The 18,429-nt window shown below is 44.7% G+C and overlaps 1 protein-coding gene across 3 annotated transcripts; it reads right to left on the bottom strand.

Moving 5' to 3' along the window:
• Positions 1 to 266: 266 nt before the first annotated feature.
• On the bottom strand, positions 267 to 14,721 carry zfta (zinc finger translocation associated). 3 transcript variants are annotated; one of them, XM_068308215.1, is made up of 5 exons: positions 14,249 to 14,721; positions 12,188 to 12,697; positions 10,897 to 11,250; positions 9,459 to 9,914; positions 267 to 1,675 (listed from the first exon to the last, which is right to left on the bottom strand). In XM_068308215.1, the coding sequence occupies exons 1-5, from the start codon at positions 14,370 to 14,372 to the stop codon at positions 1,212 to 1,214; spliced, it is 1,908 nt and encodes a 635-aa protein (XP_068164316.1). In that variant the 5' UTR covers positions 14,373 to 14,721; the 3' UTR covers positions 267 to 1,211. The 3 variants fall into 3 exon arrangements, with proteins under 3 accessions (XP_068164316.1, XP_068164315.1, XP_068164317.1); XM_068308214.1 differs by having other exon boundaries at positions 267 to 1,678; XM_068308216.1 differs by lacking the exon at positions 14,249 to 14,721 and adding an exon at positions 14,036 to 14,110 and having other exon boundaries at positions 267 to 1,678.
• Between the last annotated feature and the right edge of the window lie 3,708 nt (positions 14,722 to 18,429).

Genomic DNA, 18,429 nt, shown 5'->3' on the forward strand with positions numbered 1-18,429 from the left:
GTCTGCTGAGGGGCATTTTATGCTATGGTGGGGTTAGGGGTTAAGGTTTAGGCTACAAGTTCGGTGTAGGGCCAGGGGTCAGGGTGAGGGGTTAGGGCTAGGGTTTGAGTAAGGAGGTAGGGGTAAAGCTTATGTTTAAGGGTTTGGGGTTAGGGTTTTGGGTTAGGGTCAAGGTCAGGATTAGAGGTACGGTTAGGATTAGTGTTAGTGTCAAAGGTAGAGGAAGGGTTAGGTAGGGGGGGTTAGGGTTTTGTTTAGGGGTCAGGGGATAGGGTTGATTAGTTTGGGTTAGTGATAGGTTTATGTTTAGGGGTTAAGGTTTGGGGGTAGGGGTTTAGGGGTATGAAATTAGTGGTGCAGCACAGCCTATACTTATTGGTTCATGAAGTCTGCAGCTCTGTGTCCCAAATACACCAGAGCACTTTTGTAGTTTACAGTTGCCCAGTGGCACCAACGTTCTACACATAAGCCGTAACAGGTTCATGAAGCCTTGACTGGCAAATTCACTATTCAGTCAGATTGATGATTGTCTATTACCATTTGTGGTGCTAGTTAGTAGTTAAAACGTCGTCTAAGATGAGGGGAAATTTCTGTATGTGTTAGGTCTTTCTCATTTTAAAACATTGCGGTCATAATAGCAATTGACAGTAAAGACTGGAATGGTCTCTGCTTTCAGACCAAACAAGCATTTTGGTTCCAGGAACTTAGTTCCAAGGACCGCCCTTCTATTTTACTCAAGCAAGAACTGGGATTGTGGTTTTTAATGACTGTTTTAAGGAACCTTAGTTCACTTAAACTTCAGGTACCCTCTCTGTACAAGATAAACACCCATTTATAAGCATTTGTATGAAACATTAGCTGTGTAAACAAGAGCTTTACAAGAATAGCCTAAAGAAATTAAACCAAACACGGACAAATACCTGTCACATTGGTGTAGATCTACGTCATACAGAAGTGGAATACTAGCTGATCGATATGGCAACATCACTTTTGCATAACTTACAGCAACAACAAGTTGGCAGGTATTTGCCCATGTTTTGTTCATTTGTTTCGTTTTGGCATTTCCTTTCAGAAAATGGTTTGGTCCTAAATCGATTAATAAAGCATTGTCAGAAAAAATGCAAGAATTTCCCTTGAATAACAACAACAAAAAAGGTAGAGAGCTGTTTTTTGAGAGGCGCTCTGGTAGGAACAATAGAAGGAAGCCCATTCTACGTGCCAAAGTGGACCGGGGTAGGGGCCAATTCAACATGTCCGTGGTCCTGGGAGGAAAAGCAGTCATCAGAGTGGATGTAGTGGAGCGTGCTCTGGTTGTAGCTCAGAAGCGCCTGTTTCTTCTCGTCTGAGGTGTAGCCCAGAGAGTGGGGGTGGACCTGCTGGATGTGCCTCTTGATGGTGCTGACCTTCAGCGTGGCCAGAGTGGCCCCACATACCATGCAGATGAGCCCGTGTCTGCGGCAGTCATAGTCCATCAGGTACTCTGTCCGCCAGCGGACCTGATAGTTCCTTCTCTGGTCCTTCCCGGGGTAATGGCTGTGACGAGAGGCTGCGGCTGCAGCTTTGCCATCCTTCACTTTACCTTTAGTCTCTTCTGTCTTCACTGTTTTACTGGGTGACCTGACGTCCACTGTCTCTCCAATGATATTCAGGACTTCAGCACTGCTCAGGTTGACTTCTGCTAGAATAAGTGTATGACAGAGAAGGTGATGCTGGAGTTAACATGAATCAACCTCATCAAGAACTACTGCCTCTCTTGTACCACAAGTTGCTTTCCAATTTATGTTTGCATGTACAGTGCACCCTTGCTAACGCATTCCAGGAACCACATGCGAAAAACGAATTCCGCAATATAGCGGCAAACTATTTATCTTATTAGTTACAGTAATGTAAACGTTTATGAACCCTCTCCATACTGATATTAAACCACCTTCTATCTGTATAACCTTTTCCCACACTCTTATCGACTGTTAAAAGCACTTCCAGAAGTCCAAGACTCACGAATGTAGCACACTTCCGGATGCAAATAGAATGCACGTACGGTGTCACGTGACTGCCTACCAAAAAACCGCCATGACATGAAGTCGCAAGTGTTAATGCGCAAATGCGCCAGAACGCACTGTATTTCCTTTTCAGCCCTCATCTTCAGCTAAACATTGGGGTATTTGCAATCCACTGGACTTTAAGAGATCTCTTTAAGATTGCCAGGGGATGTCAAAGTGGGTTGTTGAAATGCCAGTTTCACCGAGCCGTTGATTGCTAATGGTGTCATTAGCATGTGACACTTCACATCTTGGATGAGAGATGAAATGTCTTCAAGAAAATTTCTTAAAAGTCCAGTGGTTTGATTTGAACAGCTTTTGATAACTGTGACCTAGATAATTGAGAACCTATACAAACATCTGGCTGCCATTGACATTTATGGTCCTCATTTTTCAACAGGGAGAGCTGGGGGACAGTCTGGTGGAGCTTGTCAATGAAAATCAGGCTTCAATTGTAGAATTTAGCGTCATGACGACTGATCCAGTTATGGAACAGAGGATGAAGAATCAGAGGAAGACGATGAAGCTGCAGGAGCTTACAATGCAACAAAGTCTGTGTATGTCACAGCTCTCTGGAGAGCGAAAATGATGTCACTCTGAGAAAGTCCACCTATCATCAACTGGTGCAAAGCACTGGTAGTTAATCAGGGCTCGAAATTAACTTTTTTTCTTGGTAGCACTGGTGCTCCCAAATTTAGAAGTTAGTAGCACCAGCAAAGACTTTAGGAGCACCTACCCAAAAGCAAGGCAGTGACGGATTGATAGAGACCACTCCGTCCATCTCCGTTCCGCGCGCCTCTCTCCCTCGCCCAGGAGAGCAACCGCAGCTGCGATCTCATTGTGTCCTGGCAGGTCCCGCTCAGACTGTTTTGCGCACATTCTTCGACAGGTCCACACTCACGTGTCCACATCAAACAGTCGCGGTAGTGCGTTCGCGAGTGCAGCCTACGCGTTTTCCCCACATCCACACAAAACTGGATGAGAGACGCTCACTTGAGGATGCTGTGTTGGTCCACCACCGGGTCAGGGGCAAACCGAGGCACAGGTACCGGGCTGGCCTGACAGCCCGGTACCTGGACTGAACCATTTTGGTTATTATTGGATTGTCTTGTATTTTAAAACATCACTAAAAGATGTTTTATGTTGCCTCAAACTCCACCATGCCTTTAGTGAACATTCGTTTGCATTTTTCTCTGTCATTTTAGCCTCAGCTCGGACTACAGGGGATAATTCTGCGCAAAAGATCTGTGCTTTGTTTCATAGTGGCGCTTAATGTTACCACTTTTAATTCATGCTATGTGTTCAGACCATATGAGGTAAAATGGTTTTGAACTGCCTGACGGAGGAATAAACATAAATTTCGTCCACTCATTGTTAGCCAGCGGTTTTCCTCGTTAACCTCCCTTTGTTTGGATCTATGCTGTCTCCCTTCTTCTGTGCTCCACTGTAGCGGTAAACTCACAGCGGTAGCGAGCTGTCTCACTTCCTGGTCCACTGACAGAGCAGGGTAGACAAACGATCTGATTGGCTGAATTGAGTGGCGCTATTACCGGATTAACTGGAGGAACAGCGGCCACCGTCTGTAGAAGCGAACTGCAAGTAAAAATGCGCCAAGAAAATCTACTCTCATGAATTTATCATGGAGTGGTCACGGATCCGGACAGAACCATGGTCTGCCATTTGGCAACCCCTGCTCTATGGAGAGAGAGAAACAGCGAGAGAGAAGAGGAAAAAAAAGGCGCACCAGATTTTTTTCCCTAGTCGCACCGGTGCTCCCAAATATATCTAATAGTCGCACTGATTAAAATGTGGGCGCATAAATTTTGAGCCCTGTTAAAAATTTAAGTTTGGGGAGTTGGGAGACTGTCCAAATAATCAAATAAATTGTTTTATCACATAAAGGTACAGTATTTTCCGCACTATAAGGCCTAGGCCTAAAAGCCTAGAATTTTCTCATAAACCTGCAGTGCGCCTTATAATCCGCCTTTTATATGGATTCTTCTTCTTCTTTTCCTTTCGGCTTTTCCCTTCAGGGGTCGCCACAGCGAATCAATTTCCTCCATCTAGCCCTGTCCTTTGAATCCTCTTCTCTCACACCAACTACCTTCATGTCTTCCCGCATTACATCCATAAACCTCCTCTTTGGTCTTCCTCTAGGCCTCCTGCCTGGCAGTTCAAAACTCAGCATCCTTCTACCAATATATTCACTATCTCTCCTCTGGACATGTCCAAACCATCTCAGTCTGGCCTCTCTGACTTTATCTCCAAGACCTCTAACATGTGCTGTCCCTCTGATGTACTCATTCCTGATCCTATCCTTCCTGGTCACACCCAGAGAGAACCTCAGCATCTTCATCTCTGCTACCTCCAGCTCTGTCTCCTGTCTTTTCTTCAGTGACACTGTCTCTAGACCAAACAACATCGCTGGTCTCACCACAGTTTTGTACACCTTTCCCTTCATTTTAGCTGAAACTCTTCTATCACACATCACACCTGACACTTTTCTCCACCCGTTCCATCCTGCCTGGACACGCTTCTTCACCTCTTTTCCACACTCTCCATTGCTCTGGACTGTTGACCCTAAGTACTTAAAATCCTCCACCTTCTTGATCTCTTCTCCCTCTAGCCTCACTCTTCCACTTGGGTTCCTCTCATTCACACACATGTACTCTGTCTTACTGCGGCTAACCTTCATTCCTCTCCTTTCCGGAACAAACCTCCACTTCTCTAGCTTCTCCTCCACCTGTTCCCTGCTCTCACTACAGATCACAATGTCATCTGCAAACATCATAGTCCATGGAGATTCCTGTCTAACCTCGTCTGTCAGCCTGTCCATCACCATGGCAAACAAGAAGGGGCTCAGAGCTGATCCCTGATGCAGTCCCACCTCCACCTTGAACTCCTCTGTCACACCTACAGCACACCTCACCACTGTCTTACAGTCTTTATACATGTCCTGCACCGTTCTAACATACTTCTCTGCCACTCTAGACTTCCTCATACAATACCACAGTTCCTCTCTGGGCACCCTGTCATAAGCTTTCTCCAGATCTACAAAAACACAATGCAGCTCCCTCTGGCCTTCTCTGTACTTCTCTATCAACATCCTCAAAGCAAATACTGCATCTGTAGTACTCTTTTTTGGCATGAAACCATACTGCTGCTCACAAATGTTCACTTCTGCCCTTAGTCTAGCTTCCACTACTCTCTCCCATAACTTCATTGTATGACTCATCAGCTTTATTCCTCTGTAGTTGCCACAACTCTGTACATCTCCCTTGTTCTTAAAAATGGGCACCAGCACACTTCTCCTCCATTCCTCAGGCATCTTCTCACTATCTAAGATCCTGTTGAACAACCCAGTCAGAAACTCTACCGCCACCTCTCCTAGACACTTCCATACCTCTACAGGTATATCATCAGGACCGACTGCCTTTCCACTCTTCATTCTCTTCAATGCCCTCCTCACTTCATCCTGACTAATCTTTGCTACATCCTGGTCCACAACAGTCACCTCTTCTAGTCTTTGTTCCCTCTCATTTTCCACGTTCATCAACTCTTCAAAGTACTCTTTCCATCTTCCCATCACACTACTGGCACCTGTCAATAGACTTCCATCCCTATCCTTAATCACCCTAACCTGCTGCACATCCTTCCCATCTCTGTCTCTCTGTCTTGCCAACCGGTATAGATCAGTCTCTCCCTCCTTACTGTCCAACCTAGCGTACAAGTCATCATAAGCTTCTTGTTTGGCCTTTGCTACCTCTACCTTCACCTTACGCTGCATCTCCCTGTACTCCTGTCTACTCTCCTCAGTCCTCTCAGTGTCCCACTTCCTCTTGGCTAACCTCTTTCTCTGTATACACTCCTGTACCTCCTCATTCCACCACCAAGTCTCCTTATCTACTTTCCTTCCAGATGACACACCAAGTACTCTCCTACCTGTCTCCCTGATCACATTAGCTGTAGTTGTCCAGTCATCTGGAAGCACCTCCTGACCACCCAGAGCCTGTCCTAACTCCTTCCTAAAAGTCATGCAACACTCTTCCTTTTTCAGCTTCCACCATTTTGTCTTCTGCTCTGCCTTTGCCCTCTTCATCTTCCTCACCACCAGAGTCATCCTACACACCACCATCCTATGCTGTTTGGCTACACTCTCACCTACCACTACTTTGCAGTCACTGATCTCTTTCAGGTTACACCGTCTACACAAGATGTAGTCTACCTGTGTGCTCCTACCGCCACTCTTATAGGTCACTCTATGTTCCTGCCTCTTCTGGAAGAAAGTATTCACTACAGCCATTTCCATCCTTTTTGCAAAGTCAACTACCATCTGTCCTTCTGCGTTCCTCTCCTGGATACCAAACCTGCCCATCACCTCCTCATCACCTCTGTTTCCTGCACCAACATGTCCATTGAAGTCTGCTCCAATGACAACTCTCTCACTTCTAGGCATGCTCTGCATCACTTCATCAAGGTCCGACCAGAATTTCTCCTTCTCCTCCAGCTCACATCTTACCTGTGGAGCATACCCGCTAACAACATTGAACATCACACCTTCTATTTCTAGCTTCAGACTCATCACTCTTTCTGACACTCTTTTTACCTCCAGGACATTCCTAACAAACTCCTCCTTCAAGATAACTCCTACTCCATTTCTCTTCCCATCTACACCATGATAGAACAACTTGAACCCTGCTCCTAAACTTCTAGCCTTGCTACCTTTCCACCTGGTCTCCTGGACACACAGTATGTCTACCTTCCTCCTCTGCATCATGTCAACCAACTCTCTACCTTTTCCTGTCATAGTTCCAACATTCAACGTCCCTACTCTCAGTCCTATACTCTTGGTGTTCCTCTTCTCTTTCTTCGTGCGAACGCACTTTCCTCCTCTCCTTCTTCAACCAACAGTAATCCAATTTCCACCGGCGCCCTGTAGGTCAACAGCGCCGATGGCGGTCGTTGTTAACCCGGGCCTCGACCGATTCGGTATGGAAGTCATAGCTTTGATTCGCATCTTTGATTTGGCAAAAGTTTTACGCCGGATGCCCTTCCTGACGCAACCCTCTGTATTTATCCGGGCTTGGGACCGGCACAATAAGACACTGGCTTGTGTCCTCTTGCGCCTTTTATATGGATTAATATTAATATTAATATGGGTTAAAAACAATATTGCTGAAAAAAAGCCGGCAGTCTGGCCGGCAGTCATGACACACTACGCCCCCTTAAAACGGTAGTCAAGGGGCGTCGCCCAAGTGCCGGTTCTCACTGACCTGCTGTCTGACGGCAGAGCAGTCTGCGGAGAGCACCGGTACATGGCTACGATAACGTAGCAAAACATAGGGAATTTTCAACAATTCTATTAATAAAGTTTGAGTGACGTATTTTAGGCTTGTGTATTCTGTCTGGCAGCAACATGCAGTGAGATTCACGTCGGTGAGACACCGACGTTAAAGTCAGTTCTATGAGTACACCAGCGTCACATTTGCCAGTAAATTAGCATTAAAAACTGGTTACAAAAATTGTTCAGGTGCAGCAGCAAATAGCTGCACCTCACCTCCGACTGGACTACCGATCAATTGAAACAATATTTAATTAATAAACGAAGACGAAAGTCGGAGTTTAATATCTGCTTCGAACTTCAGATCAAGAAATAATCCGCCCAGTTCGAACTGAGTGGTCCACTCGTAATGAATTTTACCAGTTTTTAATGTCAGGTTTTTTAATATGGCATATTTTGCCAGACAGAGTGGCAAATACACCACTTTGTCTAGCTCATAGAACTGACTTTTATGTCGGTGCCTCACCTCTGTAACCTCACCACACATCACTGAGAGCTGAGAATCGGCTCTGCTCTTCTCTCCACTGCTTGCGCCTGGATAATTCTGTTGGCTTTCTGTAAATAGGCTTGAGAAACTTCTTTAGACCAGCACTATTTGGAAAGATCCATGAAATAACTTCTGTTCGGATTTGGCACTATAGAAATAAAATCTAATTTTAGTGTGCTTTTAGATAATTTTGTACTACAGTATTTTGTCGTATCAGTAAATCTCAGCAGCTGAGAAAAAAAAACATGCGTGTTGACTTCTTTCCAAGATGGTGATCAAGTGATCAGGTTTCCTTGATAAGGCTCAGGCCCTGTCCACACGAAGCTGGAATTTTTTGAAAACGCAACTTTTTGAAAACGCATCGAAAACGATTCGCGTCCATACGACAGCGTTTTCAAAAAAATCTCCGTCCACACGTACACGCATCAGTGCATTTATCAACACGTGTATAAGCAGAACAACTCGGAGAACGACAGGAGAGAGGACCCGGACATGCGGAAATTCACAGTGTTCCTCTTAGAGGAGAATCTCCATCACAGAGTTCTCCCACCAGCAGACAGCGCATCCCGGTCTGACCCAGAACTGGCGTCGGCGTCTTTGGCGAGGAACGTGAATGAATGAATGAATAAATAAATACATATATAGACTTTATGACACATAAATAAAGAAACAGATGAACAAATATTTAAGTGCAAAGCATTTTTATCAACGCATCTTCGATGTGGAGCTGTTACACATCAGAAAATAGCCGGTTTTAGCTTCGTTTGTACATGTAGATTCGGGTCACATGCATGACGTCACAGCGGTTTTGATCCCAGGGACACGCCCCCCGGATAAAAAAAGTTGTGGATACACCTTCCACACGACAATGCAGACCCAGCGTTTTCAAAAAAATCCACCTTGGCCAGCGTTTTCAAAAAGTTGCGTTTTCGTTCCGGGCATCTGCGTTGTCGTGTGGACGGAAGGCGTAAACACAACAAAAACGTTGCGTTTTCAAAAAGTTCCGTCATCGTGTGGACGGGGCTTCAGAATGGCCTCATTGACATAAAAATAGTGGCCGTTCACAGTTGATTAAAGGTACTCACAGTCATGAATGCTTCATCTAGTGGACGGATAGTGCAACTACGGCCGCTACATTTTTTGATATATTTTATTTTTATTATATGCGCCTTATAATCCGGTGCGCCTTGTATGTGAAATAAATTATAAAATAAACAATTCATTAAAGGTGCGCCTTAAAATCCAGTGCACCTTATAGTGCAGAAAATACTGTATTTAAAATATTTTCATTCTTTTCACTCCCAGAATACAGAACACCAAAGAATGGTTACAAGTGAAGATTTCTATTTGAGCCCAAACCGCCGTAACTATGATGACACAATGACATGCGGGTTATTTCTGTTTTAGCTCATTCGAGTTTTTAACATTGTAAAACTACTTTACCAGGTTCAGTACTATTCCTCTAGTAGTTTCATACTCATCTCTAAATGACTCGTGTGTCCTTGAGGCTCTAATGACTTACTTTGCCCCAGCACTGCAGGGTTACTGTATACAGGAGAAACCACACAAAGACTGGTTAAAAATATCTCACCATCTTGCATATGTGCACCATCAGTAGAGTAATCTTTGGTCCAGGCAGCAGCCATGGCTTCCCTTTCTTGTCTGCTCAGGGTCATGGTCTCCGGGTGATATTCTTGGATGTGGCGGCGGAAGGCGCTAACCTTAGATTCCAGCAGAACCTGAGAACACACCATGCAGACAGTGCTCCTGCCCTGAGGCCCATAGGCCACTAAATAGTCCAGGCGAAGCCGCCAAGGGTCTCCACCACACAGCCTCCTCTTCCGGTGCTGGCGTTGGGGCTGGGGTCCCTCTTGTGGAGCTCCAACACCTCCATCTTCACTGATAAGATAATTGTCCTGAGTTAAAGTGCCACCGCCCTCTGGGGGTGAGACAGTGTTGAGCTGGATGGCCACCATACCCTGAGCAAAGAGGTTAATGCCATCTTTTTGTGTGTCGGGCTCTGATTTGATTAAGTTTTCAGGCTCATCTGTTATGAAGCAAAGAATCACATGTGACACGGATTAGAATATAAACAAAAAATTGCTTCTGAAAGCAACTGACCCATGAAGGCACTGTCCCTGGTAATAGTAGAAAAATATCAAGAATATTCATTTAAAATATTTAAATGGGTGATGAAGGTGTAGTTTACCATTAGATAACACACCACTGGTGGTTGCTTTGCTGGCATCTGAGCTTCCTGGATTGGTGGTGGAGCTAAGTAGAACCTCGACATACGAGCAGCTCCACATACAGGTCATTTAAGATGTGAGCCGTCGCTCTGTCCAAATTTTTGGTAGACATATGAGCAAAAATTCGACATACCAGTAGTGCTTCAAGACACCATCACTAGTTGGTGGATGGATACATCATCAGCTGAGACCAGATATCGTTCTCGTTTGGTGGAGTAAAGACATAGCTCGTGTGTTCTCCTGACTTTTGCGTTTCTTTTCATTCTTTATCATTGTTTACTTTATTTATTTATACATGATTAATTCTATGCGTTTTTTACAACACTGGAACGGATTAAAATTATTTTAGTTATTTTAAATGTTGTTTGACTTATGGGTTGAGGCATGGAACAGATTAAACTCATATCTCGAGGCTCTACTGTACTAAAATAAGGATGGAACACGTTTATTTACTGTGATCATTGAAATTAATATTTTCAGAATGACATGTTCTTCTGGAGTAAATTAACTGAAGACCAACTTGCTTTGCCCGGTGGACTGCAAAATAAAGAATACTGCCATCTGCTGGTAGGAAGACATTTCCTCTCCAGCAGGCTTAGAACTGACTTAAATGCAAATTTTTCAGTCTTTCTCTTATGTTGGTTTGCTTTGTCTGAGTTATTACCATGGAAACAACAATCTGGATTAGCATGAAAATTTACCTAACATGAAGTGTGAACTTTGTTTTCTATCATACTGACCGCACTTGGAGTATACAGTGTTGTTTCTGCCTGTCCTCACCGTGAGTTTGAGCCCAGGTCTGTAGTATGCAGTGCTTCTCCTCAGAGCTGTAAACCAGGGAATCAGGGTGGGTGTCCAACACGTGGCTCTTGATGTGGTCCAGATGAAGGGAGGGCAGTTCCCCCCCACACACCATGCACAGCAGCCGGCCGGCCTCAGACTCATACTCCATGAGGAACTCCTGTCGGAACCAGGCATGCAGCGAGTCGTTCAGGTAGCGTTCAAGGGTCTGGGCTGAGGGCCCAGGAAGGTCATGGTGCTGCTCTTCAGGGTGGGGGGCCTCAACCTCCTCAGAGTGGGGAGACAGACATGGTTGTTCAAGCTCCTGGGTTGTCATGATGTAGAGGGGATCCGCTGTATCAAAGTCAAAGTCAAAGTCAGCTTTATTGTCAAGTGTACCATATATGCACGACATACAGCACAGATGAAATTGCAGTCTTCTCTGACCCACGGTAAACAGGCAGTACAACACAGACAGTACAACAGGCAGTACATCACAGGCAGGACAACATAGGCAGGACAACACAGGAAGGACAACACAGGCAGTACAACAGGCAGTACAGCAGTATGAATTATAGAAAATAAAATGCAAGGCATTCAAAATGGGTGGAAGTTCTTTATCATTTTTTATATATATTGCCAATGAAGAATGCAAAACAAATATTTGGGAGACTGTTCTAATAATTTAATTATTATTTAATTATCATTATCACTGGTCACTTGTGGAACTGACTTTACAATGAAGGTGAATTTATCTCACAGCTCTGCTCTGTCTTTACCCACAAACCAGAAGCCGTTTCAGTTCTAACTGCATGTAAGAAATCGATAATGTTAGCTGGAGTGCTAATTCTGCACTAAACAGGTCACCAGAACATCAAACATAAAATACACAAGAGACAAATAACATTTCATACTCAAATTTACAGTTCCACAGTGAAAAGCCGCCGTAAGAACAGGAAACCCCTCAGTGTGGAAAAGGGGGATTCAAATCCAGAATGTTACTCCTAGGATGCAACTGCTGTACTAGGGAGTGAACCCGTGCAATAAGTCAAAATATTGTGTTACCTTTAATTATTTAGTTTTATATTCTATTAACTCCCTCTTTTATCCGGTTTGATTTGGGCTCTGGATGCATCTACTAGCGTTTGTCATGTTTGTCATTTTGATGTGATGCAACACATTAAGGACCCAAACACATCATATCCAATTCATTACATTATTGTCACACACACACACACACACACACAGACACACACAGAGACACACAAACACACAGGAGTGTTCTACCCACCGGCACCCTGTTTGTCCGCCTCTAGTTGCTCCTCTAACCGTAAGTGTCCATCATCGATGCCATACGACCTTTGACCTCCCCCCAGACCCAGGTGGCTCTCCCACCCTGAGCGAATGATCTCCTTGTCAGCGGTGCTCCACAGCAGGGAGTCGGGATGCTTCTGTCTAATGTGTCTCTTGATGGTGCTGAGTTTCAGGGTGGCCAGTGAGCTGCCACACACCATACATATCATTCCGTGCCGCTGGGGATCGAAGTCCATCAGGTACTCGCTGCGCCAGTACTCGTGGTAGTAGCGGCGGTGGTCGCGGCCCGGGATCCGGCTCAAGCCCGGACGTGAGGCCCTCTGGACTCGAGCTTTACGTCCAGAAGGCCCAGGAGCCGGGGAGAGGAGCAGCGGGAGGTCTGGGCTCTCCGTGATGCTCCAGTAAGTCGTACCTGGAGACTTGACGAGCGCAACCATCCCTGGCTCGGACGCCTCATGACCGTGGCTGTTAGCAAGTCCGCCATCATCTGATAGGAAGCAGAGGAAACAGTTCAACAAGAAAAGTCTGCATGTCTATTGGTTGAGGAAAAAAATTGTCAGAATTTAGGGGGTTTGGGGCTTTTTTCCAAGGCTGGAACAGATTAAAACGATTTCGGTTATTTTAAATGGGGAAATGTTTGACATACTGGTTCAGTCAAGGAATGGATTAAACTCATGTTGTCCATAATGTTTAAAGGGGCTTACAACAGTTTAAAACAAAACTGTCCAGAAAAGGTATTGGTTCATTAATTTTCCACATCCGTTTTTGGAGGTGGGAGGAAGCTGGAGAACACGGAGAGAACCCACGCAAACTCGGGGAGAACATGCAAACTCCACACAGAGTGGGACTCAAACCCGGAACCGCCTTGCTGTGCTGCGTGCTGCTAAAATGAAAAGCTCCTCAAAAAATTATGTCAAACATAAATTCTTGTTATCCCCCATGAATAAAAAAATACATCAATGTATTAGTTTCTTATTGGCACTGAAATTAAAATAGAATTTTTTTCTGAAATAAAAAGCAAGCTTCATTTTGAATTTCCAGACTAGGTTTGCATAATGAAATTCCAAAGAGAGAGTCTGTTGACTTACCACATACCAAGCACTGGTATGAAGTCACCCTTTCAACAAACCAAAATATGCATTTAATTAGTACTATTACTGAAGTCATACAAGTAAGACACTTGCATCCTGTGACAAAGCAGCAAAATAGGATTATGGAGCCAGGTTGTGACCATTGTCTTTTGAAATTATACACATCAAGCTAAATACACATTTCATATGGGAGTCTACAGAGACTGCTTGGATTGTAGAGAGAATAAAAAAGATCTATTTCAGTCAAGTTACCATTTCACACAGAATGCCTTACTTCAAATATTTCTACACTGACTTTTTCAATCCTGCGTTCAAGTAATCTCTTACAGGTGATCGTCTAGTGAGGCTGACATACAAAAAGACCAAAACCCACACCTTAAAATAACCATGAAATTTATTTTTTCCCCTCTCACACGTGCTCATGAGTAGAAATCTTTCATAAGGCTCAATTTAATTTCAAAATCTCTAACTATAAAAACTGCGCTTGCCTCAGTTTTCGGTCCCTATCCTCAAACAGTGGAACAAGCAGGATCCCTGCGTGTGGAAATGTCTCCATCTGAGGCCACTACAGTCGAATGCTTCTGGATGACGAATTAAATATATTATCAATTAATAATAGTATTTCTTAGCATCCTGTATAAATTTGGTTTTATTTCGTCTTTGCTCCTGGTGTGAACGGATCCTCGCGATCCGAATCACCTCAATTCGCTTCTGTATGTGAAAACCCGCATTACCGTGTACTCCGGCTGCTACCGCCGCTGTCCGCTAGGGGGCGGCCGTGCGCCCGTGTCGCCCGCCTGTGTACTGTTGAGCCTTTGTTTATAGGAGCCACATCTACGCAGGGACCACGCCGCTCCGTGGCATTGTCCCTGACACACTGGTTTGCTGACAATGGCTCTGACAGCCAGGCAGACCAACAGTGAATCAGTAACGGTGATTTTCTTTACCTCCCACGTCCCTCTCCTCCTGCGTCGCTTCCTCCTCCCCGCTTATTATTAATGAGAGCAGCTCTGGCGGCTCCGCGCACCGGAGGTCGACTGGTTCGTTCTCGCCAGTCTCCTTCTCTTCCATCACTGGCCCGGCTGCGGCTCCACTAGTGGCTAGCGTCCTTCCTGCCTTTACTGTACTGCGGCGTGAAAGTGGGACATGTCACTCCGGCAGTGTATTACAACAGTAACAGGACCCCACGGCTCAGCGCCACTCGACGGGCATCTGGCAGACGCTCAGTAATCATCGCTGAGGCTCGCGCCTGAGCGATGTCCCCACGCGCTCCGACCAGGAGCCAAGTTAACTTTTCAAAGAATCACACAATCATGTATTCCCGTGGAAATTAGAACTATCCGCCCCGCGAACCAGTGCGTCAGAACGGGCCTACCGTAGCCTCATGTATTTTAAGGATCTTACTTGTCTTCAGGGTGGGGAGCCGGACTAGGGGCCCCTGGGGCTCCGTAAGGGGCTCCTGGGTAAATTTAAAGAGACAGTATCAGCGAGCAGCTCCGAGTTTTGCACACCCACCCCAGGGGGGGGCGGGTCGGGGGGGGTTGGGTCAATCGGAACAGCGGGCACTAATGCTGATAAGCTGCTAATACTAATGCAGCGCTGATGCTAAACTAGAGGCGGGGCCACCACATGTCGGGGCCCCACTAGCTCAGCTCTTTTGTACCGGGAGCCTGTACGTTTTCTGTCTTTTAAAAATGATCAATAAAGAATTACTGTTGATTATTATGAGGAATACAGTGCACCCTCATTCCTCGCAGGTAAATGCATTCCAGGAACCACACGCGATTAACGAATTCTGTGATAGAACAACAAACTATTTATATTATTATTTACGGTAATTTAAACCTTTATGAAACCTCCCCATACTGATATTAAACCATCTTCTATTTGTATTACCTTTTCCCACACTCTTATAGGCGGCTTAAAGCACTTTTGTGTGTCACAGAAGTCCAAAACTTACAGAATGTAGCGCACTTCCAGATGCCGTCAGCCAATAGAATTACAGTATCACTTGATTGCCTACCAAAAATCCGCAATGAATGAGGTGAAGTCGTGAGCATTATGCATTAGCCGTAGTCGGGTCGCAGGGGCAGCAGCTTTAACAGGGAGCCCCAAACTTCCCTTTCCCCGGCCACATCAACCAGCTCTAACTGGGGGATCCCAAGGTTTTCCCAGGCCAGTGTTGAGATATAATCCCTCTACCTGGTCCTGGGTCTGCCCCGAGGTCTCCTCCCAGCTGGACATGCCAGAAACAGCTCCCTCCCATTGCTGCCTGGATTTTTGCTAGCAATGTTGTTGGGGAGTCAATGCAGGACAGCTGGTGCCACAACATTGACGCGACCAGGTTGTTAATAATTAAAACACAACCTCTAAAAGACAGTTTCGTTAAAATCCACTTCCAGCTATTAAGCCTACACCTTTTTTTTTTTTTTTAAAGTTTCCAGTTTTTTTGTACAACGTTTTGGTCTCCCAGATAAACTCCAAGGTATTTAAACCGATTTTTTTTCCATTGGAGTCTATCTGGGACCCTTATCTCCTCCAGCTCAACTCCCACCATTAGAGCCTCGCTCTTACCCCAGTTGACTTTTGCGGAGAAGATCTCACTAAAACTCCGTGCATTTTGTTCTAAGACCTCCTAATCTTTCTGATTTTAATCGTAACAATAACATCAGCATATGCAGAAATTTTAAAACCATCAATAAGACTGGGAATATTAAAACCAGGGAGACCTGCTCTCAGCTGGTTTAGAAAAGGCCCCAGGGCCAGAGAGTAGAGCATCTCTGAGAGGGGGCATCCTTGTCTCACACCTCTCTGGAATTTAAAAGACACGCTTAAGCCACCGTTAACCTTAAGTACACTCTCAATGTCTCCATACAAGGTCTGAATCTTAGCAATAAAGTTAGAGCTGAAACCAAAACTTTTTAAGGCGTGCCACAAGTACATGTGTTAAACTCTATCAAAAAGTTTTTCTTGATCTATGATAAAAAACCAAGTCCAGTGCCGAAAGAACTTGAGAGTTCCAAAACATTCTGAATGTACATTATTGGTGATTAGCCTGCACACAGTAAGTCTGGTCCACATGAACAACCTTCTCCATCACTTTTCTTAGCCTGTTGGCCAAGACCTTGGAAAGGAGCTTGTAGTCTGTGCGCAGGGGGGACACCGGCCGCCAGTTCCTGATGTTCTGCAAGTCTCCTTTTTTCGGCAGGAACTTGAGGACCACCCTCCTACAGCTCAGGGGAAGCTGATTTGTCATCAGGCTTTCCCTGAGCATGGAGAGCAGGTCTTCGCCAGTCACTGCCCAGAATACTTTATAGAATTTGATTGGCAGGCCATCTAGGTCAGGAGACTTGCCAGGTTTCACTCCCTGCAGGGCCACAGACAGCTCCTGCAGGGTGATGTCAGCATCTAGGCAGTTGTTACTGTCCACTGACACCTTTGGCAGGCTGGAGAGAAATGTTGTCAATGTTTCAGGTTTCTCAGTGTACCCAGAATGAAACCAAGTTCTTCATAGAAACCTGCGGTGTATCCACGGATTTCTGCACTGTCCTGCCGCACCGTACAATCCGTGGATAGCAGAGAGCTGATCAACATCCTCTGTCCGTTTTTCCTCTCCAGCCAAAAGAAGTAGTGAGAGGGAGCATCCATCAGAGCAATGTTATTAAACTTACTGCGTACCATGGCGCCCCTCGTGGGCACGCCAAGCAGCTAAGCTAAAGCACGCTTTTGATCTTTGAGGGCTGTGATGTGCCCTCTTTCTCCTGTGGACTCTGCTAATATCTGCAGTTCTGCCACGTGTCTCTCCAGATCTCTGATAGATCTAACCAAGTCACGGAAGACCAATGTTCCCTCTAAATTTTCTTGTGTCTCGGCAAACACACAAGCTTCCTGAGCGCACTAAGGACTACTGTGAGCAACATCAGATAAGGCCACACACCAGTATCACACTTCAAAACCTTGGATCATTGAAAGATACATGGCTTCTCAAAAGAATCAAACTACAGTAGCATTTTTCATTTGTTTACTTTCAACATTAGTGATTTGGCCCACTTGAAATGAAAAAGACAAAAATCTTGTTCCTCATGCGATGTGTAGTATGTTATATGTGAGGGTCATGCTTTGGCCTCAGTGAGGTCCAGTTGTGGCCTGGTTTAGGGTCCTGTTTTGGAAGAAATGATAGATACTGTATACACCTTTCAGGCATAACATTTTGTTCACATTAAAACATTCACTTTTTCACACAATGGTGTGTGCTGTTGCTTGTGATACAGTGTAAATGCCCTAATTCTTTGTCTGTTAGATAACTACTTACTTTTTTATTAGCATTTTTATTACCCAGAAATTATCTAGTAACAGCATTTAATGATATACTTAAATTAAAAAAATCTTAATAAATGTCATTAGAATATGCACAAATCTAACTTAAATTTTACCTTATTGTTCACGTGGTTGTGCACTTTGTCCAGGTTAATGGCTTCGTCTGCTTCTTGCTTTGAACTTTGTCAAAAAAAAAAAAAAAGGCAATCTCACCCAGTTTCACATAATAGCAGTCCATATTGTTCTTCTATTGCATATACTCAAGCAGCCATTCCATCTTAAAAGAACCGCATTTCTTTTTTACTTTGGCTTGGTGAGTTGACGTGTCGCTGACCGTTCGTCTCCAGTCATTAACGAGCTAACCTGCACGGCGCTTATAGCAGGGCGCACATGCAGCATCATCACTGCTCTGATAGGTTGTGTAGCGCAAGTGAACCTAATCGTATCATTGGCTGGACACATGTCACTCACTGAGTTACAATGCAAAATTGGTACAGAAAACAATAGTATTGGTCTAATTAATTAGCTAAGATTAGCTCTAATATTAGATATAACTGTATTTAAAAATGTGACACCCCAGTGTCATGTAATGTGGGCAAGGCTGACAACCACGGACTTCTTTTGGTGAGCTTCATTTCGGCGTTCAGCCTTAACAAGCAACAATCTAGAATTCTTCTCAATTCCACTTTTCCACTTTAACCCTCAGTCCTTTTGTATTATGCAGTAATTTTTTAATCTTGTGAATCATATTTTGCGTTTATGGCTTCTTTCAGACTGCTTTCATTTTCACTGTCAGAACTACTTGTATAAA

This window comes from Antennarius striatus, chromosome 23 (genome assembly GCF_040054535.1).
Source record: "Antennarius striatus isolate MH-2024 chromosome 23, ASM4005453v1, whole genome shotgun sequence".
Classification (NCBI taxonomy): domain Eukaryota; kingdom Metazoa; phylum Chordata; class Actinopteri; order Lophiiformes; family Antennariidae; genus Antennarius; species Antennarius striatus.